At 40.6% G+C, this 27,772-nt stretch overlaps 1 protein-coding gene across 1 annotated transcript in view; it reads right to left on the bottom strand.

Annotated features, from left to right (window-relative positions):
- Window positions 1–27,772, bottom strand: part of UNC5D (unc-5 netrin receptor D) — a 526,408-nt gene that overhangs the window by 169,071 nt on the left and 329,565 nt on the right. Inside the window, exon 4 of the mRNA XM_021681506.1 lies at window positions 26,278–26,381. Coding sequence (XP_021537181.1) covers window positions 26,278–26,381 — 104 coding nt within the window. The remainder of the gene's footprint in view (window positions 1–26,277; window positions 26,382–27,772) is intronic.

Raw genomic sequence — 27,772 nt, 5'->3', positions numbered from 1 at the left:
TTTGCCGATTTGGATCCCTTGATTTCTTTTTGTTGTCTGATTGCTGTCGCTAGGACTTCTAGTACTATGTTGAATAGCAGTGGTGATAGTGGACATCCCTGCCGCGTTCCTGACCTTAGGGGGAAAGCTATCGGTTTTTCCCCATTGAGAATGATATTTGGTGGAGGTTTTTAATAGATGGGTTTTATGATATTGAGGTATGTACCCTCTATCCCTATACTCTGAAGAGTTTTGATCAAGAAAGGATGCTGTACTTTGTCAAATGCTTTTTCTGCATCTATTGAGAGGATCATATGGTTCTTGTTCTTTGTCTTGTTAATGTATTGTAACACTTTGATTGATTTGCAGATGTTGAGCCAACCTTGCAGGCCAGGGATACATCCCACTTGGTCGTGGTGAATAATCCTTTTAATGTACAGTTGGATCCTATTGGCTAGTATTTGGGTGAGAATTTTTGCATTCATGTTCATCAAGGATATTGGTCTGTAATTCTCCTTTTTGATGGGGTCTTTGTCTGGTTTTGGGATCAAGGTAATGGTGGCCTCATAAAACGAGATTGGTAGTTTTCCTTCCATTTCTATTTTTGGAACAGTTTCAGAAGAATAGGTTAATACCTAATTCTTCTTTAAATGTTTGGTAGAATTCCCCTGGGAAGCCATCTGGCCCTGGGCTTTTGTTTTTTGGGAGATTTTTGATGACTGCTTCAATTTCCTTAGTGGTTATAGGTCTGTTCAGGTTTTCTATTTCTTCCTGGTTCACTTTTGGTAGTTGATACATCTCTAGGAATGCATCCATTTCTTCCAGGTTATCGAATTTGCTGGCATAGAGTTGCTCATAATATGTTCTTATAATTGTTTGTATTTCTTTCGTGTTGGTTGTGATCTCTCCTCTTTCATTCATGATTTTGTTGATTTGGGTCATTTCTCTTTTCTTTTTGATAAGTCTGGCCAGGGGTTTATCAATCTTGTTAATTCTTTCAAAGAACCAGCTCCTAGTTTCGTTGATCTGTTCTACTGTTCTTTTAGTTCCTATTTCACTGATTTCTGCTCTGATCTTTATTATTTCTCTTCTCCTGCTGGGTTTAGGCTTTATTTGCTGTTCTTTCTCCAGCTCCTTTAGGTGTAGGGTTAGGTTGTGTACTTGAGACCTTTCTTGTTTCTTGAGAAAGGCTTGTATTGCTATATACTTTCCTCTTAGGACTGCCTTTGCTGCATCCCAAAGATTTTGAACAGTTGTGTTTTCATTTTCATTGGTTTCCATGTATTTTTTTAATTCTTCTTTAATTTCCTGGTTGACCCATTCATTCTTCAGTAGGATGCTCTTTAGCCTCCATGTATTTGAGTTCTTCCCGACTTTCCTCTTGTGATTGAGTTCTAGTTTCAAAGCAGTGTGGTCTGAAAATAGGCAGGGAATGATCCCAATCTTTTGGTACCAGTTGAGACCTGATTTATGACCTAGGATGTGATCTATTCTGGAGAATGTTCCACGGGCACTAGAGAAGAATGTGTATTCCATTGCTTTGGGGTGGAATGTTCTGAATAGGTCTGTGAAGTCCATTTGGTCCAGTGTGTCATTTAAAGTCTTTATTTCCTTGTTGATCTTTTGCTTAGACGATCTGTCCATTTCAGTGAGGGGGGTGTTAAAGTCCCCCACTATTATTGTATTGTTGTCGATGTGTTTCTTTGCTTTTGTTATTAATTGCCTTATATAATTGGCTGCTCCCATGTTAGGGGCACAGATATTTACAATTGTTAGATCTTCTTGTTGGACAGATCCTTTAAGTAGGATATAATGTCCTTCCTCATCTCTTATTACAGTCTTTGGTTTAAAATCTAATTTGTCTGATAGAAGGACTGCCACCCCAGCTTTCTTTTGGTGTCCATTAGCATGGTAAATGGTTTTCCATCCCCTCACTTTCAATCTGGGGGTGTCTTTGGTTCTAAAATGAGTCTCTTGCAGACAGCATATCGATGGGTCTTGTTTTTTAATCCAGTCTGATAGCCTGTGTCTTTTGATTGGGGCATTGAGCCCATTTACATTCAGGGTAACTATTGAAAGATAGGAATTTAGTGCCATTGTATTGCCTGTAAGGTGACTGTTACCGTATATTGTCTGTGTTCCTCTCTGGTCTCTGTTGCTTTTAGGGTCTCTCTTTGCTTAGAGGACCCCTTCAAGACTTCCTGTAGGGCTGGTTTTGTGTTTGCAAATTCCTTTAGTTTTTGTTTGTCCTGGAAGCTTTTTATCTCTCCTTCAATTTTCAATGACAGCCTAGCTGGATAGAGTATTCTTGGGTGCATATTTTTCTCATTTAGTGCTCTGAATATATCCTGCCAGTCCTTTCTGGCCTGCCAGGTCTCTGTGGATAGGTCTGTTGCCAATCTAATGTTTCTACCCTTGTAGGTTACATATCTCTTCTCCCGAGCTGCTTTCAGGATTTTCTCTTTGTCTATGAGACTCGTAAGTTTTACTATTAGATGTCGGGGTGTTGACCTATTTTTATTGATTTTGAGAGGGGTTCTCTGTGCTTCCTGGATTTTCATGCCTGTTTCCTTCCCCAAATTAGGGAAGTTCTCTGCTATAATTTGCTCCATTATACCTTCTGCCCCTCTCTCTCTTTCTTCTTCTTCTGGGATCCCAATTATTCTAATGTTGTTTCGTCTTATGGTATCGCTTATCTCTCGAATTCTGCCCTCATGATCCAGTAGTTGTTTATCTCTCTTTTTCTCAGCTTCTTTATTTTCTATCATTTGCTCTTGTATATTAGTGATTCTCTCTTCTGCCTCATTTATTCTAGCAGTTAGTGCCCCCATTTTTTATTGCACCTCATTAATAGCCTTTTTGATTTCTACTTGGTTGGATTTTAGTTCTTTTACTTCTCCAGAAAGGGTTTCTCTAATAACTTCCATATTTTTTTCAAGCCCAGCTACTTTCTTTAAAGTGATGATTCTGAACTCTAGATCTGACATCGTACTAATGTCCGTATTGAGTAGGTCCCTGGCAGTCGGTACTACCTCTTGTTGTTTTTGTTGAGGTGATTTTTTCCGTCTTGTCATTTTGTGCAGAGGAGAATAGATTAATGAGAGAACAAAATGCTAGCAGAGTAACAACGTCCCCAGAAAATATACTCTAAACAAATCAGAAAAGACCTTCCAAAAAGTGGTCGCTTTTCTGATGAGAGAGTTGTTGCTCTTCTTTTCTTCGATCTCCTGTTGTGTTTGTAGGTGTTCAGAATGGTTTGATCCCTATCCAGCTGAATTCCTGAGAGGAGACGAAATCCAGGTCTCCTACTCCTCCGCCATCTTGCTCCGCCCCCAGGATGAAGTCTGCAAACTTCTGACAGATTTTCCCCCCTTGTCAGCTATTCTGGCTCTGAATTACTCATGATAGCTTTAAACCAGGTAACTGATTTAGATGGGGAAGATTTAAGTAACCACTTTTTTTTTCTCTAGGAACTACTAGATAAGAGAGTGAGAAATTGGATCAGATGGCACAGTCCTAAAATTCTGACAAAAATCCCAGGACATTACATAAGACAAGAATTTGCAATGTGGCCCCCTCGAGAGAGAGCCAGACCACTGTCAAACATACCTCATTGCCATGATATTCCTGGCTGGATGACGCAGAAACAGAAAAGGACACCACTGTTCCTTGGGTGTTAACAAGACTTAGCTTTGGCTTTTCCTCTGCTCCAGGTATAACTAGTCTGGACAACTCAAGTCACTGTCAAAGGAACACTGCACTATCCATGAAGAGAGCCTTATTCTCTAAGATCAGGGCTGCTCAGAATGCATATGAGTGATCCCAGATCATACACTGATCACACAAAGCAATTGCAAGCAGGAGAAAAATAAAAATCTGCAGATCAATGAACACAAGAGTGGTTGTATACGGTCCAAGTTGCTGAAATAAAATCTTTACCACTAATTCCATTTTCATTTAAAAATAAATAAATAAATAAATTGCCTGTGTGAAGTAGGTAAAGTCCAGTATAAAAAGTCCAAAGTTTGTCTGTTGTCAGGGAAGCAATTTATTAAATTTATTTCATTGGATTAATCAATTCAGTCCAGAAAATAAAAGACCAAATTAAAGCCTTTTCCACATGTAAATATCTATTACGTTTGTTTTTTTTTTCAAGGAAACAGTTATCAGGTAAGAAAATATTCTAAATAAATAATTCAATTTTAAAAAGGAAATGGAAAAAGACGGAAAACAAACAAACAAAACTTATGGTTACCTCAAAAGACAGCACAACTCTGGGTCTAGGCATCATACGATTACCTCATTTATAATGATGTGAACACTTTTACGACTCAGAGGGGGAACTGAAGATTGTCATAAACAGACAATCCATTAGAGCACAGAGGTCACAGCTGTGTGCTAGCATTTGTATTCACTTTTGTGAAACAAAAGCATTCCCTTTTCTAATTATGGGAAGAATGAGTGATTCAAAATGTAGTAAAGTGCTCATGTCCAAGTAGCTTTCTACTCTTTGATTTAAAACAACAGAAAACACTGCTGCCATTTATTTATTAGAAAAAAATGGTTTGCTATTGAAAGGGTGCTAGGAGTTTGGGAGAAAAATGGCAAACACAAAAGGCATGAGTTAGAAGTTCTGGATGGAAACCATACCACAGGTCTGCTCCCCATCTCTACACCAAATAAACCTGTAAGAATACCCACAGGGAGGACAGAGTACCAGACAGGAACTTGACCATGTTTGCATTCTGAGATTGATCTCCTCACCTCTACAATGGGGGCTGGACAACTCTAGATAATTAGTATAATTCTATCCAGAATTGACAGTCGCCAATTCTTGGAGATATACAGATATTCTCCAAAAGGGGCCAACCTGTTGGAAACTTCTAATCATCATATCACCAAGAGTAAGGCTCATACTGTGATACAGTGTTAGGCCAGCTTATCATGGTGTCTATGAAAACAAGCTTGTTCTTTAATCTCTTCATAAACCTAACTTCTCTTTGAACCTATAAAACCTATCGCTCTAGGGTTATGTAGTACCTAGTATTTTAATACCTAATCCATTTCCTAGAACACAAAGGACAGAGTTTTGTGTTTTGTTTTTAAAGACAACTGTTTGTTGAGTTGCAAAGTTTCTAAGCTTCAATACTAAGGAAAAGGAAAGAGAAAAGTCAAAAGAGTAGACACGGTACGTATTTCTCTGATTCTACAACGTACATGCGCTCTTTTCATTTTGACACTTTGAAATCAGGACAGGTCTTATAGTTAACATCTTAAAATTAAAAAGTGGCCTTTATTCAGTGGTATATAAAGTAATGGTTCTTCTTAAATGGATGTCATCTTAAAATCTATGAAATGTGGCATTATCTGTCACATAAAGACCAAATGCACACCTTTCCTCCAAAAAAAAAAAAATAGAGAGTGACAGTAAATACAAAAGGAGTGTATATTATTTTTATAAAGTACTATCAACTAGAGAATGATATTTGAAATTTCCTGCAATGATGAATATTTGAAATCTTGGGTTATTCTCCACAGAAACAAAAGGGCTGGATTTTGCTAAGTAAAGATGGCTGCCTTCTCAGGCAAAAGAAAACCAACACACTATAAATTATTCACCAGGGCAAAAGACTGTGTGACTACTATGAGGGGAATGGTGACAAATTAATACAATAAAGATGCCCTGAGTGCACTAAGAATTTGCAGGCCCCCCGCCCCCGTTCCTCTGTCATTGCAAGATGATGAATCAAACAAATTAGGGCAGAAATTACTAGATTAATTAATCCAGGTGATTGTGTGTGAACATTACTGTTCGGAACTCATATCTCTACCTTAAAGGTCATTGGGTTTTACTCTAGAGGGTGTGTATAAAGCCGGGAAGAAGAAGCTAATATGGTGGAACCTCTGGAAAGCTTTTTTTCACTTCTTTTTTGAGCTTAAAGATACCCAAGTACATTTGTTCATACCTGTGCTTAATTTAGAAAGATGAATGCAGTCGTTGCCTTCCTAACCACTTCCTAGGGGATGGGTGTTGAAGGGTAGGTGGGAGTGGAGCATCAGGCTTCTACAGACGTAGAGTTAGCACCCACTAGGTTACAAGTACTGAGTGTTCAGAGCCGGTCCACAGAATCTAAGTGAATCTATCTCTAGGACCAACAAGTCAGATGTCTGGGCGAACATACAAGCAATTACAAACCAGCAAGGTAGTTTCATACAGAGATGTGGGCTCTACATGTATATGTAGGTTTGCCTGATAGTATTATCCTGAAAACGTTTGAACTCATACAGAGAAATAATGAAATATCTCTTGCTAGCGCACTGAGGATGCCTGGATGATACATATTCCTAGTCGGTGCTCTAGGGAAAGTAACAGCAACACAGCAAGTGGAAATTGTACCTTGCTAGCTCTGCTTTAATCATTTTCAAGCACTCCTATCTTTCAGATGGCTTTGAACCTAAATGAGCTTACTACGTGTGCCCTGTTATAAACGCAACACCTTACAGAATCTAATTAATCATTTTCATTCATTTCTAGCCTAGGAGCATGGTTTCCATGGTTTACCAAGCACCATAATCACATATATGCATATAGCTAATCAGAGTTAAATTCCAACGGGAGGCTGTATTTTAATCTTTTGGTTATAATTACAATTTGAAACTAAGTCCCACACAAAATGCAAGTGGACATTTTTTAAGGATTTCTAAGATACTATGATGATTATTTTAGCATCTGTAAGCGACTGAGAGTAACGCCTAAGTTTATGCCTTGGGACTGTCTTAAATGTTGAGATTTCCTTCTTCCTTTGCCTTTCCCCACCCCCCCGCAATCTGAGTGGCCCAAGGGAGAAAATTCCATGAGGTATTCTGTAGACACAATAGAACATGGAGTCAGCTGCCCCCTTAGTGCACACGGTTCCCATTGGTATTGATGAGAATGCCACACAGACATCATGAGGAAAAAAGACCCCACAGGTTCTAAACCACAGCTGAAAGACAGTCCTGCTATCTGCCAAGGAGCAATTTAATTAAACTCTTATTTATTGTCACTCACTCCAGTTTCATGGGTTTCAGAGAGCAGCAGCGGCACCCATGTTTGCTTATTACAAAACCAGCCTTACTTACTTTCAACAGGGCTTTTCATCAATGATCATTGAGACATATAGTGCACACTCTGACTTGAGAACTGAAGCTGGTATGTCTTCGATGAAAAATGAAACACACTTACTGTATTTGTAACTAATGTTCCTTAAAAGTAAAGCAAATATTGATATTCTAGGCACACATAAAAACCAAGATCTGTAACTAAGTGTGTAAAATGCACACTGCACGCATTTAATAATCATACCCCATTTTCAGTAACAGGAAACAAGGTACAATGACTGCTATAATTCACCAGTCCTTTTTTTTTTTTTTCTTCAGCAAGCACCACATTGTTTTATTACAATATAGCAATCCTGCCACATTACATTTTACAGTATGTGTATAAGAACCATAAATACACTAGCCCATCTAAAATATGCAGCAATGACTCTCCCAGCTTTAGTGATACTTCCAACTTTGCTTTTTTATGTGGGTTTCACATTTTGTTGATGTGTTTGCAATGAAATCAGTACTGCCCAGAAGAGAAATTATTTTACATTTCCATTAAAAGCTACAGTAGTAAATAAACCATCAGAGTTTATGTAGATATCTACTAGAACACCGAGGAGAGCCCATTAAAGTGCCAAATCCTGTGTTAAACATTTGATAAAAGGGTATCTGAAAGGCACATTCCTAACATTTTTTTTTCAAGTGATAGAGTTTTAAAGATATTTTATAATACTGTACCGACCTCTGCAGAACACTCAAAAATCAAGGCAAGTTTATGTTTGTTGGTAAAGCAGCTGCAGGGCACATCAAAGTGCAGAGCCCTGTTAGGGCTGGGGATGAAACAGTAATGGGAGAAAACAGATAAAAGGCTATCAGAGGCGGACGTTCACAGACTGCTGGCTTGAAACACACACGCACACTCAAAATAAGCGTGTGGTCGATTACAATAATTAAGGCATGATAAATAATAATTAACATTCCCGTAATTGAAAAGGCCCTATTTTAAAGAATAAATTAACAAGGAGGTTTAATGTCATATACATATATGGAATGTGACTCAAAACAGTGGGCTGACTGTGGAGAGGAAAGAACCACAGCAATTAGTTAATTTGGAGAGAGACTGTGAATGGTTTTAAGACGCCCCATTTAGGTTTTCCCTGAACAAAAGTGCTTGCAAGTTAAATGAACAAGAGTAAGGGAATGCGTATGTATCCCATCAAACTATGTGCCAGGCAGTGTACCAGTCATTCCTACATACTTCCTTCCATTTAAATCTTAGAACAATCCAGAGGTGGGCATTATTGCCACTTTCATTTACACCAGTGAAGAAATCACCTTAGAGAAAGGAATGTGCCCAAGATCACACAGCCAGTGATTGTCAGAAGGAGGGTGTGAATCCTTGTCTGTTGATTCCAAAAGCCCAGGCCATTTGTTAATGAACATACGAGTCAAATGCAAAAGCAAAACAAACATAGGTCATGCATGTTGTGAATGAATGATACACGGTATCAATCTTAAAGGCAAATCATGGTCACACCTGCAACAAGAGGTTTACCACGGGGTCTGTCACTTTAATGGGCTCTGCTTTATGTGACGTCCCCGTGGATATCTACATAAACTCGGATGTGCAGCTTTTAATGCAAATGGAAAATAATTTCTCTTTCTGCGCAGTGATGATTTCATTGCAAACATATCAACAAAATGCTTAGACAGGTACTCCTGAAAATGAGAGTAAGGCATAGGAATTGGATAAGAAAAAGGAACCTTCAACTGTTGCTTCTGGTCTAGATGGCCTCTAGCACTGTTCTGTACCAGCGTTCCCCGAAGATGGCAACATCCATCGTTCATTCACAAAATCCATCACCTATGATGACTTTTTTTTTTTACTTTTGCAAAATGAGACCAATACGATGAACTTATTACAAAGCAAAATTTATTTAATATGTGTAATTCTTAGATTGCATGTTGTTTTTAAATGTCCTTGTCTAAATGAAATAATGGTTATGGAAAGTGGCTGTTATGATATAATGTCCTTCCCTGAAAAATAGGTGAAAGTTGGCAACAATTGGCCAGTCCCTCCTCTTCGAGAGGGGTGTGGGGAGTAATTTTACCAGTCTGTGAAATTCAGAAGTTGGAGTCATTCACTGCTCTGAAGGAGAGAGGCCAAGCAATGGCATAAGCTCACTACCATGCAGCTTGAATGAATAAATGGCGAAGCCAAAGATGAGGATGTTGAAAGAGAGAGGAAGAGAGAAAAAACAATTTTGGAAAAACTCAGGCATAAGGGAATAATGAAGTCATCACAAAAAATAATAAAAATAAAATAAAATGTACACCTTGGGTGTTCACAGCACATTCTCCATTCCTGAGCCCAAAGTAATAGAGATTTTACTCAGCCAAGGAAAGTAATAAGGGGAACACAAAAACATAAAAATGACTCAAAGCTTGACACACTGGATGTATTGACCAAGTGCTTCCCGGTCTTGGCTTGTGATTGGTCTGACAGCCACCATGGAGAACACAGCGCTGACTATCACAGAGCAGGTGGCGAGAAGAAATTACCATCCAGGATGCATGGGGAAGTGAAAATTTATCCTTTTTGCTGACTCTATCACTTAGAGCTTGGATCCATTAGTCATATTGATTCTAGATCTTCCACCTTGACTGGTACAGAGCACTTCCAATGACAAAATCAAGTTGTTCACATTCTTCATTGTTTTACTTTGAAAGCAAATGGATTTGTCACTGAGAAAACATGATTCCAACAGTTGCTACATCCCTAAAATCGAGAGAGACTGGGATGGCTTGGAAAGAATGCATTAGCCCTGACTGGAATATGATGGACTATTACACTTCAGTGGGGGTGGGGATGAAGTTGGACAACAGGGTTTTAGGAAGACAGAATAATTGAGGCAAACCTCAACATGACCTTATACCAGAACATGTTACAGTGGGAGGGTAACACGGAGGCAGGGCTAGATCCTCAAACTTGCTAGTGGTATGCTGTGAACAAAGAGAAAAATTTAGAAAAAAATAAGGTGTTAATAGATTCCACTATCTAATACTACAATAACCAATAACAATAGCCATTTACTGTGCGATGTGCTAAGAACTAAAGTAAATGCTGTAAGATATTATCTAATTTAAGTCAATCTTCACAGCATCCTTATGAGGCTTTAGCATCCCATTTTGCATATGAGGGCCCTGAAGTTCAGACAGGTTATAGAATTAGCCCAAGATCATGCAGCTAATAAAAGACAGGGCTTGGATTAAGCCACACCTGCCTGACTTATGATTCCAAGATACATCCTTTCAAATAATATGCTCATAGTAAATAATGCCTCCCTTGGATTTTAAGGGACCACCAAAAGACTGCTTTTTTTTTTTCCCAACCCCTTGCCTTTCAAGTAGGAAAGGTAATAGCTCCATTTAAAGAAACCCCAAGGGATTTTAACTTTTCCTAGTTATGAGGCTGAGAAGGGGATGTGGGACCCACGTCACATCTCCTCTACCATCATGTCAAAAGGAGCCATAGGACGACGATGCAAATCTTGGCTTTTGAAGGAACCACCCTAGTGGAGACTGAGGCACACACTCCAGGAACACGTGGTTGTCTCCATTGTGCACCTTTTGGGGTTGTCATCAGGCTCTCTGCTCTGAGGTGACTTCCTCCACAGGGTGGTGACTTGATGGGATTCATCCTGGGTGTACATTTTTTTTAAGATTTTATTTATTTATTTGACAGAGAGACACAGTGAGAGAGGGGACACAAGCAGGGAGAGTGGATGAGGGAGAAGCAGGCTTCCTGCCAAGCAGGGAGCCCGATGTGGGGCTCGATCCCAGGACCCTGGGATCATGACCTGAGCCGAAGGCAGACGCTGAACGACTGAGCCACCCAGGTACCCCTAGGGTGTACATTTTTGAGCCACCAGTTTAAGTCCACAGATGCAGTCTACAGTTGTGTGACGTGGCCTTTTTTTTTCCCACGTGAAGCAAATTGGACCATCTGAGGCATAGAGGCAGAGTGTAGACAATGACCACTCTTTAGGGAATAGAACTTACACCTGCCCGACTCAACGTGCTTCTCATAATGATCTCCTCTTTATCTGTCTTTTCTTGCCTGTGTTCACCTCATCCTTCACAGTGCACCTCATGCCCACCCAGTATGTGTATTTCCTTGATTAATCAACAAAATCTAAGAATCACTTTCACCGGAGTGAAAGCATCCCCTTGACATATACGTTCTGCACGCCTATTACATATCAGGTACTGTGCTGGGGCTGGCTATAGAGATGAATATGGCATGGTTTCCACCGCCTCAGTGTGATCACAGGCCAACAGGCATATGTGAACAGCTATGTGTTGATGCTGGGCTCAATTCAACAAAAAATTACGGAGCACCTGCTATATGGCAGCCGGTGTATTAGACTCTGTGCATAGGATCTCAGTGGGATTCTAACCTAGAGCAAGAACTTTGTGTCTCAGGGATTCTCAACGAGGAGTGACATTTGGCAATGTCTGGAGACATTTTTGGTTGTCACAAAATGGGGTGTGAAGGTCGAGGTGCTGCTAGCCTCTAATCGGTAGAGGCCAAGAACGCCATTAAACATCCCCCACAGAGCAGGGTGGCCCCCCAACAAAGGAGTGTCAGGCCCCGAATGTGAACAATGGTCAGGCTGAGAACCCTGCTCTGTTCTATGCTCCTCTGTGTCCAAGTTAGTGTTAAGTACTGAGTGAACAGTACCAGAAGAGAGAAAGGAATTATCTTTGATAGAAGCTATCCTCAATTGCCTCAGGATCCACAGTGGCTTCCGGGAGCGAGAAAGTCAATAGAAACCAGGAAACTCAGGGATGAAAACCCAGTAATAAGAGCATGATTAGGCCCAGGTACAGAAGTGAATTAGAGGCAGATTTGAGACTTTAAAGCAGGCAAATCAAAGGAATAATGGTCCCTGCACTCTAAATGCAGGAGGGAAGGTAAGCCAAAATAGCATGAGGAGACTTGACTGAATAAAGCCCAACTGAATAAATGCGTACGGGGCGAAAGCAAATGCAAAGGGTAATTGAGACAATGGGGAAAGGGGAGGATGTGAGGAGAAACTCACTTCACATGAGGAGTTGCAGAGGTAATCTAAGAGAAAACAAAAGCTCTTTCCCCGACTACGGTTCCAAAGAACCTTTGAGAGGATATCCACATTATCTGGATATAAAGATCCTGCCTCCTGGAAACAATAATGACAACACTCCACTGTCCTTTGTCTGCTTTAGTGAAATACGACGTGGGACAGCCTGAAAAGCTGGAGTTGCACTCATGCCTCTAATGGGCTCAAAGACGCCGGCAAAGAGAAGGAGCCCAGCATGTTTCAAGGAAAATGGGGAGCAAGTACAAAGGAGGTAAATGATACCTCAAAGGCTTTGTCAAATAGTTCGGGAAGCCCACTCTGAATACAGAGGTGAAGGGCTGGTGCAGAAGCATCTACTGACATAAAGATGTCGACCCCTCTCTTCAGCTGCTACTTTTGTTCTTTTTTTTTAAACAGAAGTGGTGAGTGACTCTTATAGGGAATGCTCAAGCTGGAGTGGTCTTTTATTTATTTATTTTAAAGATTTTATTTATTTGACACAAAGAGAGAAAGAGCACAAGCAGGGGGAGCAGCAGAGGGAGAGGGAGAAGCAGGCTTCCCGCCGAACAGGGAGCCCGATGCGGGGCTCGATCCCAGAACCCTGGGATCATGACCTGAGCCAAAGGCAGACGCTTAACCGACTGAGCCACCCAGGCACCCCTGCTATGTTTGTTCTGAAGCAGGGCGGGGGAGGGCCCCCACTAGGTAAGCTGCATAGTGTGAACGAAGGGAGTCCAGGCCCTCATGCTTGGAGGTCCCAGCATCAAGGCTGGTGAACACAAATGTCTCCATTGTCTGCACTTCCTCCCGTCTGCAGAAATGACACGAGGGTTTGGAAAGACCGGCTGGCTACTTGCTGGGGCAATGGAGGCCGGGATGGTAGTCAGGGTACTGTTGAAAACAGGCTTCTGCTGTGGATTTCTTATTCTCATTCTTGAGACTTTTTTCTGCCAGTTCCCCATTATGTACAAATAAGTAGTTTTGAAAAAGTTCTAACAATGACATAGACACACATGTATTTAAAACTTGCTACAGGCGTCCCTGTTACAGTCTGGGTCCTTGAACTAAAAAATCGCATGGACAAGGAAAAAACAGACAAGCAAATAAATGTGGTATCTCACTTCTCTGATTCAAATCCTTCAGTGGCTCCCCCCACCACTTATGAGGAAAAAGTCAGTTTTTCTGGATGGCAGACAAGGCTTCCTCTGATCGGAATCCTCCCTACAACCTAGAGTTTCCACGCCAGTGATTCTTCCATGTGTTCTTTAGGCTCTCTCAAAACAAAACTAACTGTACTTCCTGGCCAATCATGCTGTTTCATAGCCATGTGCTTTTGACCATGCTGATCTTGCTCTCTGAATGTCCCGTGCAATGATCTCTTCATCCTTCAAAAACCCATATGGGAATTACATTTTGCCAAGTCCTGGTTGACCACTCTGGCCAACAGAAATAATTATAAAACTTCTATTTTGTTGTTCTTATTCTTATAGGGAATACACTGTCTTAGATCGTTATTTACATATTTATCCCAGTTATTGGATGCTGGAGCTAGTCAGGAATAAAGACCAACTCTCATTTGTTGTTGTATGCCTTGAGCAAAGAAGCCATCTATGAAAGTAGTAAGAGATTAAAGCCGTATTAGACCACACAAAAGACTGTCCATGTATTGTCTTGAAGTCATGCTCTGATACCCGATACCACAAAGCTGACCCAGCACCCATGGGTAGGGTGATACAATCGAAAGGACGCAACATTGGAATCAGACCCATCCCTGCTGGGATCTCTTCTTCCTTGCTTACCATGTGTATGGCATATGGCCAATAACTAGAGACACTGTTGGGTTATCTCAAGATTTGGGCTTTGTAATCAAAGAGAACTTGGCCCCTTACTATCTGAGGGACTTTGGGGCAGTTACTTCACCTAAGCCTCAGTTTTCACATCTATAAAATGGAAATGATAATTCAGCTGAGAGAATGAAATAGGATGACATATGGTAGTGCCTACAGCAGAGAGCCTGCCATGTGGTCCTCGATATATGGCAATTAACGATGATCATTAACGGGGAGTCTATTGTCTTGGCAAATCACAATACTGAATGACAGGGCATATAAATGCAACCCATCATGGTTAGCCCCCATCTCTACTTTGAGGTTTCTTTTCCCCACTAGCTTTGTTATCCTTTTTACTGTTATCCCTCCATAGCGCCAATTCCTGCTGCCTATTACTTGAATGGCTTAATTAAAAATGAGAATGTGAGTTCCCAGGCTATGAAGAAAGAGACAATTTTTTTCCCAGGCAAATGTACAACGTCCATTACCACATAATACTTCACCCCTTACCCAGATCCATAACAACAGCATTTCAGGCAGTGTGTAGATGACAATGTTAAAAGGAAAGATTAAACTGACCACCTAGCCTCATACATAATTGATGCCCCAGAGTGACTGCTCCTGTCAAATCTGGGGGGCATGATGCAGACCTGTTCTTCCGCTTCCCTGCAGTGGCATGCCAGAGCTGCCTCCTGAAGGTGATCTCCAAATGATACTGTTGAGCCAGCATATGAATCGTCCGTCTGACACTTAACCGCACACGGAAATCAAGGTTTAAAACATCGCTTGTAGCTAGCGCAAGCCAGGGCTGGCAGTGCATGGAGGGTGAGGAATATTGCACACGATTAATACACGTGTCTACAGAGATTCTGTTGGAGGGACTGACAGCCAGATCTCTAAGTCAATACTGAATCAACAATTCAAGGAACAGGTCCAATTTAGCTAAACCAGAGTCAAGAAAGTCTCGGTTATATTTAAACTGAAATTCACCATGGCAGGGGATTTTTTTTTCTTTTCTTTTTTTTTTTTTTTTGGAAGCTTAACTGATAGAACCAAGTGAATCTGAGTTATGTGCGGATTTGAGCCGAGCAGCTGTTAAGCTGGTGCGCCTGTAATCTGTGGTGTGCGAGCCACTGCGATTCAGACAAACCAAAGCTCTGGGAGTTTCAATAAGTCACTCTCCTTCACTCAGTGTACTTACTGCACTGAATCTAAGGTGGTCCACAGGAGAGATCACAGCTCCTTTAGATTTTACAAAGTGGGGAAGTTTGAGCGCTGTGCAGTGTAATGTAAGAGGCCATCTAGGCTTCTTTCGGCAGGCACAAATTATGGAACCGAAGCGAAACTGCAGTCCGATCAGCTGGGTGTAGCTCAACAGTACCTGCAGGCAGGTGCTTAGTCAGCAGGTCTCTACCCCACGAAGCCGAAATGGGCACGCTCTATTTTACAAGCAGTTACATGAAAAATTGCCCGGGGGGCTGATGTACCTTCTAGTCGCCCACAGTTAACTAAAAACAAAAGACATTATAGAAGGTGGCCCTTTCTCCCCAAAAAGACCCTATAGGCAGTGGGTAGGATTTGGGGATCATGGCAAAAGATTACCCGGAGAAGCTGATTAAGTGGCGGCTGTGTGTTTCTGTTTTAATAAGGTCTGCCTACAAAACAAAGGCATTTGCTAAGTGAATCAGGAGGGTGTGTGCTGTGCTTCACAGAAACATTAAAATCCATGCTGTCTCAGCAGGATTGGGATGGAGTTCTTGATTCATGCCCATGGAGCATTACTGCTGAATTACAGAACCAAAGCTCTTTATGTGGAGGCCTCCCAGACTGCTTTTACTTCTGCATAATTCAAGATATAAAGACTGTTTATTGCCGCTAAACTGTGAAAAAAGGTGCAGGACAGAGAAACAGCTCTCCGCCTTCATTAGGTTAATTTAGAAATCATACATTTCCTTTCCTTATGTGTTTTTCTTTAACTTTTTTACTACTGACTGATTGCTAGCTTTCTGATTTTTCCTCCAAACCGCCTTCCCTCTTGATCCATTTGCTTCTTCTCCCAATTTGAGAAACCTTAAACACAATATGCAAATTTTATATTTCTGAAAGGATAAAGGATGTAATTTCCTGTCAAGGAAAAAAAAATGAAGAGTAAGATAAAGAGATATTCTGTTAGCAGGGTTTCTGCATCCCATCAAAGCCTGCTCAAAGTTGTCACTGGCACTGAGCCACTCTGCAAAACCATCTCTAGAACTTGAACCAATGTGGATTCCAATGCCATCAGGTGATGGGGTTTAACTGCAACTGGGGAGCAATAAGGCTCAGACCTGTAATCACAGACATGAGCAACAACATGGAGGAAAAGCAGTAGGCTTGCATGTGTGCACACTCATATATATTTACAAATGCCATTATCTTACCTTAATACTTTTAGCTGTGTATGCATGAAATGAGATGGTGGACTAGTTATTGCCAGGCATGGATCTTACTCAGCTGGTACTCAGCATGCAATGTCTGGCACATAGAGAAGCTTCATCAGGTGAATTTAAAGAGAAAAGGCTCAGAAGCCAGGTTATCTGAGTTCAATTATTGCGTCAGTCATTTAGTAACTGTGTCCTCCAGTAAGGTGCTTAACCTGTCTGGGCCTCAGTTTCCTTGTTTACAAAACTGGCAGATTATTAGCATCTACCTCAGAGAGCTGTCAGGAGGATTCAGTGAACTGTGCCTGGCATAGAGTGCATATGCAATAAATGTTAGCTATATAGTTCTGCATTAATTTATATCTGGAATAAATGACTCTTTAAATAGAGTCATTGCATAATGAACTCTCAGAAAGAGAAATTAAGAAAATGGTCTCATTTGCAATTGAATCAAAAGAAGTATAATGCCTAGAAGTGAATTTAACCAAGGAGGTGAAAGACCTGTACTCTGATAACTATGACACTGATGAAAGAAATTGAAAATGACACAAATAAATGGAAAAATATACCATGCTCATAGATTGGAAGAATTAATGTTGTTAAAATGTCCATACTACTCAAAGCAATCTACAGATTCAGTGCAATCCCTATTGAAATACCAGGGGCATTTTCCACAGAACTAGAATAAAAAAATCCTAAAATTTGGATGGAACTCCAAAAGACTTCAAATAGCCAAAGCTATCTCAAGAAAGAAAAACAAAGCTGGAGGTATCACACACTTCCAGATTTCAAACTATACTACAAAGCTATAGTAATCAAAACTAGCACAAAAACATAAACAAAGATCAATGGAATAAAATAGAGAGTCCAAAAATAAACCCAAGCTTACATGGTCAATCTTCATCAAAGGAAGCAAGAATATATAATAGGAAAAAGACAGTCTCTTCAATAAATGGTGTTGGGAAAACTGGACAACTACATGCAAAAGATTGGAACTGGACCACTTTCATACATCATATACAAAAATAAACTCAAAATGGATTAAAGACCAGAATATAAGACCCAAAACCATAAAACTCGTAGAATAAAGCATGGGCAGTAAGCTCTTGGGCATTGGTCTAAGCAATATTATTTTTTGGAACTGTCTCCTCAAGCAAAGGCAACAAAAGCAAAAATAAACAAATGGGACTACATCAAACTAAAAAGCTTTTGAACAACAAAGGAAACTGTGAACGAAATGGAAAGGCAACCTACTGAATGGGAGAACATGTTAGCAAATAATATAACCGATAAGGGACTAATATCCAAAATATAAAGAGAACTCACACAATTCAACATCAAACAAACAAAAAAACAAAATGAAAGCAATTTAGTTAAAAATTGGTAAAAGGACTTGAGTAGGCATTTGTCCAAAGGAGACAGATGGCCAGCATGCACATGACAAGACGCTAAACACCACTATCAAGAAGATGCAAATCAAAACTACAACGAGGTATCCCCTCATCTGTCTTAGAATGGGTATTATTTAAAAGACAAGAAATAACAAGTCTTGGAGAAGATGTGGAGAAACCCTCACATACTGTTGGTAGGAATGTGGAATGGTGCAGCAACTAGGAAGAGCAGCGTGGAGGTTCCTCAAAAAATTAAAAATAGAACTACCATATGATCTAGCAATTCCACTTCTGGGTCTTTATCCAAAGAAAACAAAATAAAATTGAAAAGATATATGCACCTCTACGTTCACTGCAGCATTACTCACAATAGCCAAGATAAGGTGACAACCTAAGTGTCCAATAGATAAATGGATAAAGATGTGGTATGTATGTGTATATATAAAATATACCCAACGGAATATTGCTCAGCCCTTCAAAAAAGTGAAATCTTGCCATTTGTGATAACATGGATGGACCCAGAAGGTATTATGCTAAGCCAAATAAATCAAAGAAAGACTAATATTGTATGATTTCACTTATATGTGGAATCTAAAACAAAACAAAACAAAATGAACAAAACAGAAATAGACTCATAGATACAGAGAACCGTTTGGTGTTTGCCAGAGGGAGGTGTTTGCAGTGGGAAGATGGGCAAAATCAAGGAAGGGGATTAAAAGGTACAAACTTCCAGTTATAAAATAAATAAGTCACAAGGATACAATGTACCACATAGGGGATATAGTTAATAACATGTAACATCTTTGTATGGTGACAGATGGCAGCTAGATTTATAGTTGAGATCACTTCCTAATGTACACAAATGTTGAATCACTATGTCATGTACCTGAAACCAAGATAATATTCTATGTCAACCACAGTTCAATAATAAATAAATAACAGAGATACTACTATATTTGCCTACCTACAAATTGTAGCTTTAAGAGTCCAATGAGTCAATACATGTGAAAATCTATGTAAATTTTAAAGTGATACCTTAAATTTAAGAGTTTATTCTTGGGTGCCTGGGTGGCTCAGTCAGTTAAGTGGTTAAGTGTCTGACTCTTGATTTCAGCTCAGGTCATGATCTCAGAGTCATGAGATAGAGCCCCACATCGGCTCCTTGCTGGGCATGGAGTCCACTTAAGGTTCTCTTTCTTCCTCTTCCTCTCCCTCTGCCCCTCCCACCCCCACCCTCGCCCCTCCCCCGCTTAAAAAAAAGAGTTACTCTTATATGTACCACACAGCCATTGTGTAAATATCCATCCATTAAGTCACAAACACTTGCCAGGTGCATTTGTATTATCTGCTAAGGGGGGTGGGAAAGGACAGTGAAAAGTATAATTTGCATCTCCTATCCTGAGGGGAATTACCTTAAGGAGACAGGACATACAGTCATGAAAAGTTAAATATGAGAGGAAGTGGGCTGGGGAGAGAAAACAAAATGCTCAAAACAATATGCTAATAAAAGTCTTTGGAGGGAGGGAAAAAATGCTGCCCTTCCTTGAGCAGTCCACACCAATCAGATTAGGGGTCTCTAAGAAAGACTGTCAGCTGGGATGGCCAGGGTAGAAGTCAGAAACCAGCTGGGTTAAAATGGATCCTACAATACCATGCATACTATAGATACATGTCAGAGGTTGAGGGCATTCCAGGCAAGGAGAAACTGGGGAGACACAGAGATAGGACTGTAAATAACAGAGAGTAGTGCTTGGTAAGAAAGAGATGGAGTGTGTGAAGCTAACCAAGGGGATGAAGATAAAAAGAAAAAGGAAGGAAAGACTAACAACTAGGCAACCTTTGCAAACTCATTGTGGGTCCCTGCCCTTGGCTTTGAGAAATGCAATTTTATTTTCCTACCCCCCCCCCCCCCGCAGGAATATAGAACAAGAAGAAAAGAAGAAAATAAATACAAATCAGGAACTTCAGATGTCTTCTCTCCTTTTCTTCCTCAGTAAGGAAAGAGAGCCTCCCAGATAAGGATGTAGTAAAAGTCAGTATGTTAATAAGATTTACTTAAGGACAAGTTTTAACGATGAGGGTATTTGGGCTGTAGATAGTCACTTTTTAAATAACTTATATTAACCTCATTTTCCCATCTCTCCTGCGATAGCAACTTTTTTTTTTTTTTGGCAGAAATGTTTTTAGAGAAGTAATTTACTGGCACTTAATTACTAGTATTTAACGAATTCAACATTCTCTTTTCTTAAGAGTCCATTAGGTTTCTATTACAATATGATACATTCTAATCAAATGTGGCTTTCTGCAAAGGTCCTCATTGTCAGTCTCCTCAAAGCAAAGTTTATCTGGACTATTAGACATTCTCTCTGCTTTGGCTGCACCAAATTAGATTAATTATTTATACCTGAGGTCCATTGCTTCAGAACTTGGGCACCTCACTTAACATTTCTCTAGTGAATTATTAAGAGTCTTATTTTTAAAATAAAGTTCTCATTTCATAGTCTGTTTGATTGAGGTTAAACACAATAGTCTAGTGATTCTTGTATTAAACAGTTCAATGTCATAAGATTCTCTCCTGGGTTTTATGCCAATGAACACATTTGAAACAAATGAACCTTTCATTAAGAATACCCTCACAGGGGATAAGAGCAAAGGGCTTCTGACTCAAAAACTGTCTGGCACGAGGCTGCGCAGAATTATTAAAACAAGTCATAGATAGTATGTGGCTTCTACTGTTTATACATCAGGAATAATTAAGAGAATTATTTTGCAGATAAAGAAAAAATATATTAATGTCCCATAACTTTAGCTCATAGTGACTTGCTTTATTCCAAAGGTCACTTTGAGGTATGGTTCAAAGGCATCCTTAAAGACATGGCAGATGCACTGTAATAGTCAGGATTCTTGACCACAAACAACAAACTCTGCACTGGCTTGTGTATGCAGAAGAGAACTTTATTTAAAAAAAAAATTAGTAGTATCCAGAGCCTCTAGGGAGGCCAAAGACCCAGGTCAGGTGCCAAGCAGCCAGGGAAAATGTTCAACCACACCGTAGGGAAAGGGAGAGTCACTTGGCAATGTCCTGACAGTTCAAAAAACATGACACTGCTCACCTCTTCACCCGATTTGTGCAAGAACACCAGACTCATAGGGGACTAACCACAAAGAAGACTAGACAATCCTTTTTTTTTTAAATTTGTCCTTTACCTTAGAAATGGAAGACAAAAAAAAAAAAAAAAACTTCCACAAACATAAGAAAACATATCAAATGGTCCACCAAGTGCACCAAGATTAATAGAGCTTCTCAAAATACCTTTGATTTCCACCTGGGCATCTGGAAAGGAAAGGCTCTCCTGCCCCCAAATCCCTGCCCCCGCCTCCCCCTTCCCAAATGCCCCTACCACCAATAATTTGGCTTCTTATACTTGTATGACTCTGACACACTTTACGAAACCGAAAGTACATTCTTTCATTCCAGTCCCGGAACCTCCCCTTGCTATACACGCATTCCAACCTAGTGATCAGTCAATGACACCAAATCAGACAATGATGTGGTGCCCAGCAGAAAGAAGGGAACCTTCTCCTTACCCACACTGTGCTGACTGATAGGAGGAATTCTTAATCTCAGGAAACAAACTGAGGGTTGGAGTGGGGGGTGGGGTGGGAGGGATGGGGTGGCTGGGTGATAGACACTGGGGAGGGTATGTGCTCTGGTGAGCACTGTGAATTGTGCAAGACTGTTGAATCTCAGATCTGTACCTCTGAAACAAATAATGCAATATATGTTAAGAAAAAAAAAAGAAGAAGAAGAAGAAGATAGCAGGAGGGGAAGAATGAAGGGGGGGAAATTGGAGGGGGAGACGAACCATGAGAGACGATGGACTCTGAAAAACAAACTGAGGGTTTTAGAGGGGAGGGGGGTGGGAGGATGGGTTAGCCTGGTGATGGGTACTGAGGAAGGCACGTTCTGCATGGAGCACTGGGTGCTATGCACAAACAACAAATCATGGAACACTACATCTAAAACTAATGATGTAATGTCTGGGGATTAACATAACAATAAAAAAATTAAAAAAAAAAAAAAAACAAGAATAGTGCCTGGTTCAAGGCTAGAATCCCCTGTCAGTTGCTTAGCTTTGGGGCCTCAATTCTCAAAGACATTGAATTATTTTGAGTAGGTTGTTTACCTTGATGTGAGCAGAATTAGCCTTAGACACTAAGCCTTTATGGCAAGTTTTATTGTCCAAGGCAAATATAACCTGTTAAGATTTACAGGCTTTATTAACAGCAATAACCATTTTATAGCCAACATCAGTAAATCAGGGTTTATTGAGAATTCTACAATTTTAATCTGTGGAAAATCATTAAAATGTCGGATTTTCATTGGACATAATTTCTAACTTTTATGAAAGATAGATTTTCCATATAATTGGGGAGTATAAAAAAGTGCAGTGTGGGATAATGAATTGTTTTGAAAGGAGCAAATTGGTTTTAGCTAAACAACAAGTGTCAAACACTAAAGTTGCTCTCTTTAGTTAGAATTGTCCCAAGGTTAAGGTTAAAAGTAACTGCGTGACAAATATGCTCTAATACACCCAGCTATAGGATGAGCTCACAGCATTTAGAAAAACTTGAATTATCATCTGTTCACATTTCAGGTATTTTGCAGAGTGTGTGACCTATTATTTCATCCAAACCAGTGTGTAAATGAGTCTGGTGAGAATCTTCAAGTTCATATGCTACTTTTTGGAAAGTATTTTACTACTCATAATACCATACATTAGATTCTCCATTGGGGTAAGCGAGATGAACAAACATTGATAGTCACCAGCTTCTGTCAATAACCACTTACTCACTCCATATGATAGATTAAAAGAGAGGGAAGTGGAGAGCATGCCTTTGTCCTTTGATGAGCTTGAGAAGTAAGAACAGAGGGCTCAGGCAGGAAAGGCAGAGCTCATGGGTAGTCTGGGATAAGGAGGGATAGTCTTAGCAGCACCCTGCTTTTTCATGGGGCTGAAAATGTGCCAGATGTCTTAAGGGTCTCAGTTTTAATCTGGTTCTCCAACCACAATGGAGCCTTAACATCTTCTCTGAGAACCAAAGGTTTGTGAATCTTTATAAAAGACTAGGATAAAGAGGAAGAAGAGAAACCGCAATAATCCAAACTATTTATTTAGTACTTAAAAACCATTTTGCATATTCTCAGGTTTTTTTCCTTCTTTGCGTAATAGCAATCCTACAAGGAAAATATGGTTCCTATTTCTGGATGAGGAATCTGAGGTTCACAGTAGCTAGTAAATTGCTATAGATCACAGCATTGGGAATTGCTAGTCAGGGTCTGACCCTTTGTGACAATGAGATCTGTCATGGCCAATGCCAGACATAGGAAAAATGTAATGAGGGTAGAGATTATCCTAGGATCTCTCCCTTCCGCTTTTATATGCCCCCTTTTCTTCTCCTCCATGGCCTCTTCCCTGTAACTCTGGACATCCTGTACTTTCCTATCTCCTAGGACGCATCCAACCAAGGCTCCTGGACGTTGGGAGCACAGAGGCTCCACAGATGTCCCTCTCCCTGTTCCTTGTTCCCCTGAGCTCCCAAAGCCTCTATTTTTTCATGGCGCTGTTCTTTGTTTTACCACCAGATTACCTACCTCAAACAAAAGAACACAATTTACACAAGGTTTAGGATTGGCATATTAGCTAGAAGAAATTTTCACTTAAAAGCCCATTTCTAAGGATGGAAAATCAGGTAGCATAGCAAACAGAGAGGCTTCCACTGGTCGAGGGGCTCTTAAGCTTCAAAAAGGCTTGGGGGAAACTGAGAACCCACAGTCGCATTAAAAACCAACAAAAAATATTAGAGAAGAAAAAAAAGATCTGAGCTTTAAGGTTAGATTGACTTGCTAGTGATCTGAGAGCTTGGACAAGTTCCTATAAGAAGGACATGAAAACACCTATAATTTTCTGGCATCTCTTTTGCAAATCAAATGAAATACTACAGAGAAGGTACTGAACACAGCACCCAGCACATGGGGACATTATCCACATGGTAGTTCTTTCTATGCTTCAACACTATCTTCTGTGCTCATACAGGTGAGTTAGTTGTGTAGGAAGTTCTACCTCACAGAGAGAAGACAATTGTACAGGTCTTCAAAGTGCCAAGGAGGAGACCTCCTATGTCACAGCAGGACAAAACCAGCTGACACACCAGAGGTCCTGTCAGGCACAACCCCTTCCAGTGATGACCCCGGGGCCCCACAGCAGGTGGGCATGAAGGGAACCACGTGGTGGAAAGGGAAGAACGTCCGCCCTCAAGGAAGAGAACAGGTAGTATTTTACAGTGACAATTTTGACATAACTGGGATCAATTTCCAAGCAGAGTTCCCAATCACTGCCATCCTGGAGAGTCATGAACTGCAGGATCATCACCTGACTGTGAGGTCAGAACCCACAGCGGTGTACTCCTGGAGATCTGAAGACCATGTGACAGGCATGGGCAGATGTCTCCACCCTGGGAGACCCCACTTGGAAGGGTATGTATATTCTCCCTTTCCTTCCCTATCCTTGTCCTTCCCTCAGCTTTCTTCTCTCATTCTGCCCTCCCTTCAGCAAAAACACTGATGTTGGCGGTAATAACCACCGTGTAAGCTATTGCACGCTAAAGGAGCTGTAAATATTGGTGCGTGGATATAGGTATATCGAACTCATAAATTCCAAAGTAACTCAAGTGTTTGGAATTGGGATGCTTTCTCACATTATGATGATGCTATAAATGCTTGTCAGGGCTCCACAATAGCCCATTAACCCACAATGTAGCTGAAACACTCTATATTCATCCTACAAGACAGAATGTACAAAACACAGCTTTCCCCTCACCCTCAGCTCAGAATTTCTGTTTTAACCATCCTGCAGCCCTGGCTGCTCCTTGGAATGGCCCTCTATTTAAAATCAGCCAGCCTAGCTCTGAAATTTATTCCTAATAACATACACATGGTTAAAATAAAAGGGTCATATGATGTCAAAGGCAGAATGGGAAGCGCACTGAGTTAAAACGCCCTCCCCCGCCCCGGCCAATTTCATGTCTACATGGACATTTGCAAGTCAGGATTTTCAGAGGTGGGTGGTGTCTTTAGCAAACTGCTGATGCCCAGGTCAGACTCCCGGGAGCACTTGGGTGTCCTGAATGGGAGCGAAACATTCACCTGTGAGCTTAACGCCCTGCTGCCCATCACCCCGCCCTGGAAACCAGAGCATGCTCTGTAAGGAACAAGAAGGGAGCAAAAGAAGATCAAAAATCTTTCTGTTTCACATTAAATAAAAATCTAAAAATAAGCATTTTCCTTTCTAATCATTTCCTATCATGCATGGAATGTTCACTTTAATTTTCAAGTCCGTTTACTTCATTTCTGTGAACCACTTGAGCTTTGAATAGTGTCCAGCCAGCATGCTTTCTATCTAAACATGCAAGTGTGTGTGTTTTTCTGTTCCCCTTTATTTTCTCTATTCCTTTGTCCTTCCAATTACAAAATCCCACAGCAATTTTAGCGAATAATGGGAGGCAAAGACTCCTTCTTTTTTTTTTTTTTTAAAACCTCTACTTCTCAGCGAATAAACAAACCATTGCTCTGAGGCAGGTTTCCTAGCTTCCCACAGAAGAGCCACAACTGGACTATCTATTGCTCAACTCAGGCCTCCATTTAGAAAAATGATCATTCTACTAAGCATTCCTGGTACTGCCTAGCTTGTCCCTGCCCCCAATATTGCCTTCATGACTGTATTACTCCTCTATCAGGACATCTTTTAAGAGTGACTGAAAGACTTAGGAAAGCTTTCCTATGACCACAATATGTCATCCCTGACAATTATAATCTAATAGCATCTAGAAAACATGCAAGGAGCAAAAACCAGAGTGACTCCAGATTCTAGACTCCCACTGTGAAGGAGACCTGTGGCTACATCACTTTTTATATCTGCCATGCCAGCAGAGTGCCTATAGCATAATAAATGCTCTGAACGTTTGTTCCATAAGTAAAGAAAAACGAAGTACAAACATCAGTGAGACTTGTCACTAGGGGCTGATCTCCTTCCCTGTGCCCTTTTTCATGTGGCTTTGCCTATTAGAGCTCAGGTTGATCCAGGACCCAATGTACGTATCACGGCATCCAAGGTGACTGACTGAGGACACAAAGGATTCCACCTGTGTCATCTGAGGTCACCAAAATCAAGAATACAAATCCTACTCAGGCTACCTCGCAAGAGCTTTGTGTCAACAACAAAGTAGACGAGAGACAATTTCCCTTTCCAAGTTATTTCCTTCACAATTTCTTCATTGTCTTTAGCAAATGGGTCCAGACAGTAAGAATGCCAGACCCAGGCTCTTTTACTTCACTTAGGACCACACAGAACTTCACTCTGTCCCAGGTCTGGTCCCATGGGTCACTTACCTCAGCTGCAGGAACTCCCTCGGGAGGTCGGCAATGCAGCACTATCATGCCTTCAATGGGAACCTCCCTTCCCTGCGGATCTTGTTCGAAGTTTTTCCGTAAATCTGCAAAAAAAGTGTGAGGTCCATGACAATTTGCTCTTGTTCACATTTGTTCCAAATACAATAAAATCGCGAGCTTAATGTCACAAACTAGATATACACAGAAAAGTCAGTGGATTTCAGGAATTCCAGAAGAAGAAAATTGTTTTGCCAAATACTCACAAGCACATTTGAAATAAACCTTAAACGGAACTTCCTAATGCTCTATACTGACGTGAAGGAGAAAAGATTTAGTGGGGGAGCAGAACGAAAACAAACAAACAAAAAACAACTCATCATTCCCTGAGTCTCTGTCAATATAATCTGTTTAGCAGCTGATGAAACACTTAGCCTAATAAATTGCTATCCACAGCTATTACGCAGTTGAGATGCATGTGATTTTTTTTATTAACTAAAGAATGCCTTATTAATCTGTAACCTCTGACTTTCTCTTAACCCTCTAGAAGATGGTAATAGAGTGAGATTACCTATTAGTCATGTGTAACCAGGGAGAATGGGGCAACATCCAACCACAACAAAATCTATAACCCATCCAACCAAACATATAACTAAAAAATACAACGCCCTCCAGTCAAACAGCAATGCTGGGTATCTGTGTAGTGCCCTTCATGGAAGGCTCAAGGCACTTTGCAAACAAGCTTCACTATTAACCTTTTACACATGGAAGGGTGATGTTCGGAGAGGTTAACTGGCCTGCCAGTGGTCACAGAGAACATCAATGGCAACGAAGGGGAAACATTCACCGAGTTTCCTGACATTCAGTCTCTGCCCAGCCCAACTTTCTCAGGGAAAAGGACACATAGATAGTTCAGAGAGAAAGAGCTTTGCCTTGCATGGCTTTCCACTTGAGCGTACGCTTCAAGAACCAAAGTGGGAGTTGGCCTCTGCTTGTTCTGAGGTGTCACAACAACCCTTTGATAATTTTACAGCACAGGCTTAACTCTTGCCGTCACTCAAAATCCTGGGATAGTAGAGTGAAGACAGCTTTACAAGTCTTTCTCGAAGTAAATGATTCCCCCTCCCTCCCAGACAATGTATTTTTCTTCAATTGAGTATCTCAAATTACAGGCAGTGGATTTATTGATTTAATTTTCTTTAGTGCTTACAATAACATGAAATATGTTCCCTGTAAATAGCAGAGCTCCAGAATCAGTTACATCTTTACAAATTGTATAAATACATTAAACTTGCTTTTAGCAAGTCAGAAACACTGGATGAATATCAAGCAGAGCAATCCATGAATTCACTTTCTTCGGAATTCTGCTCGTAATGTTTTCCCTCCCAGAGGCAACCGATGTCTTTTGTCAGTAGTGCTATATATTCAGGGATCTTCATGAGGATATATGAGACAAAAGATCTGAAAAGGGCTTGCATGGCAGGCAGGGGGCAGGAAC

This window comes from Neomonachus schauinslandi, chromosome 2 (assembly GCF_002201575.2).
Source record: "Neomonachus schauinslandi chromosome 2, ASM220157v2, whole genome shotgun sequence".
Lineage (NCBI taxonomy): Eukaryota > Metazoa > Chordata > Mammalia > Carnivora > Phocidae > Neomonachus > Neomonachus schauinslandi.
Note: the sequence above shows the minus strand (reverse complement) of the source record. Positions and strands in the feature narration are given on the sequence as shown.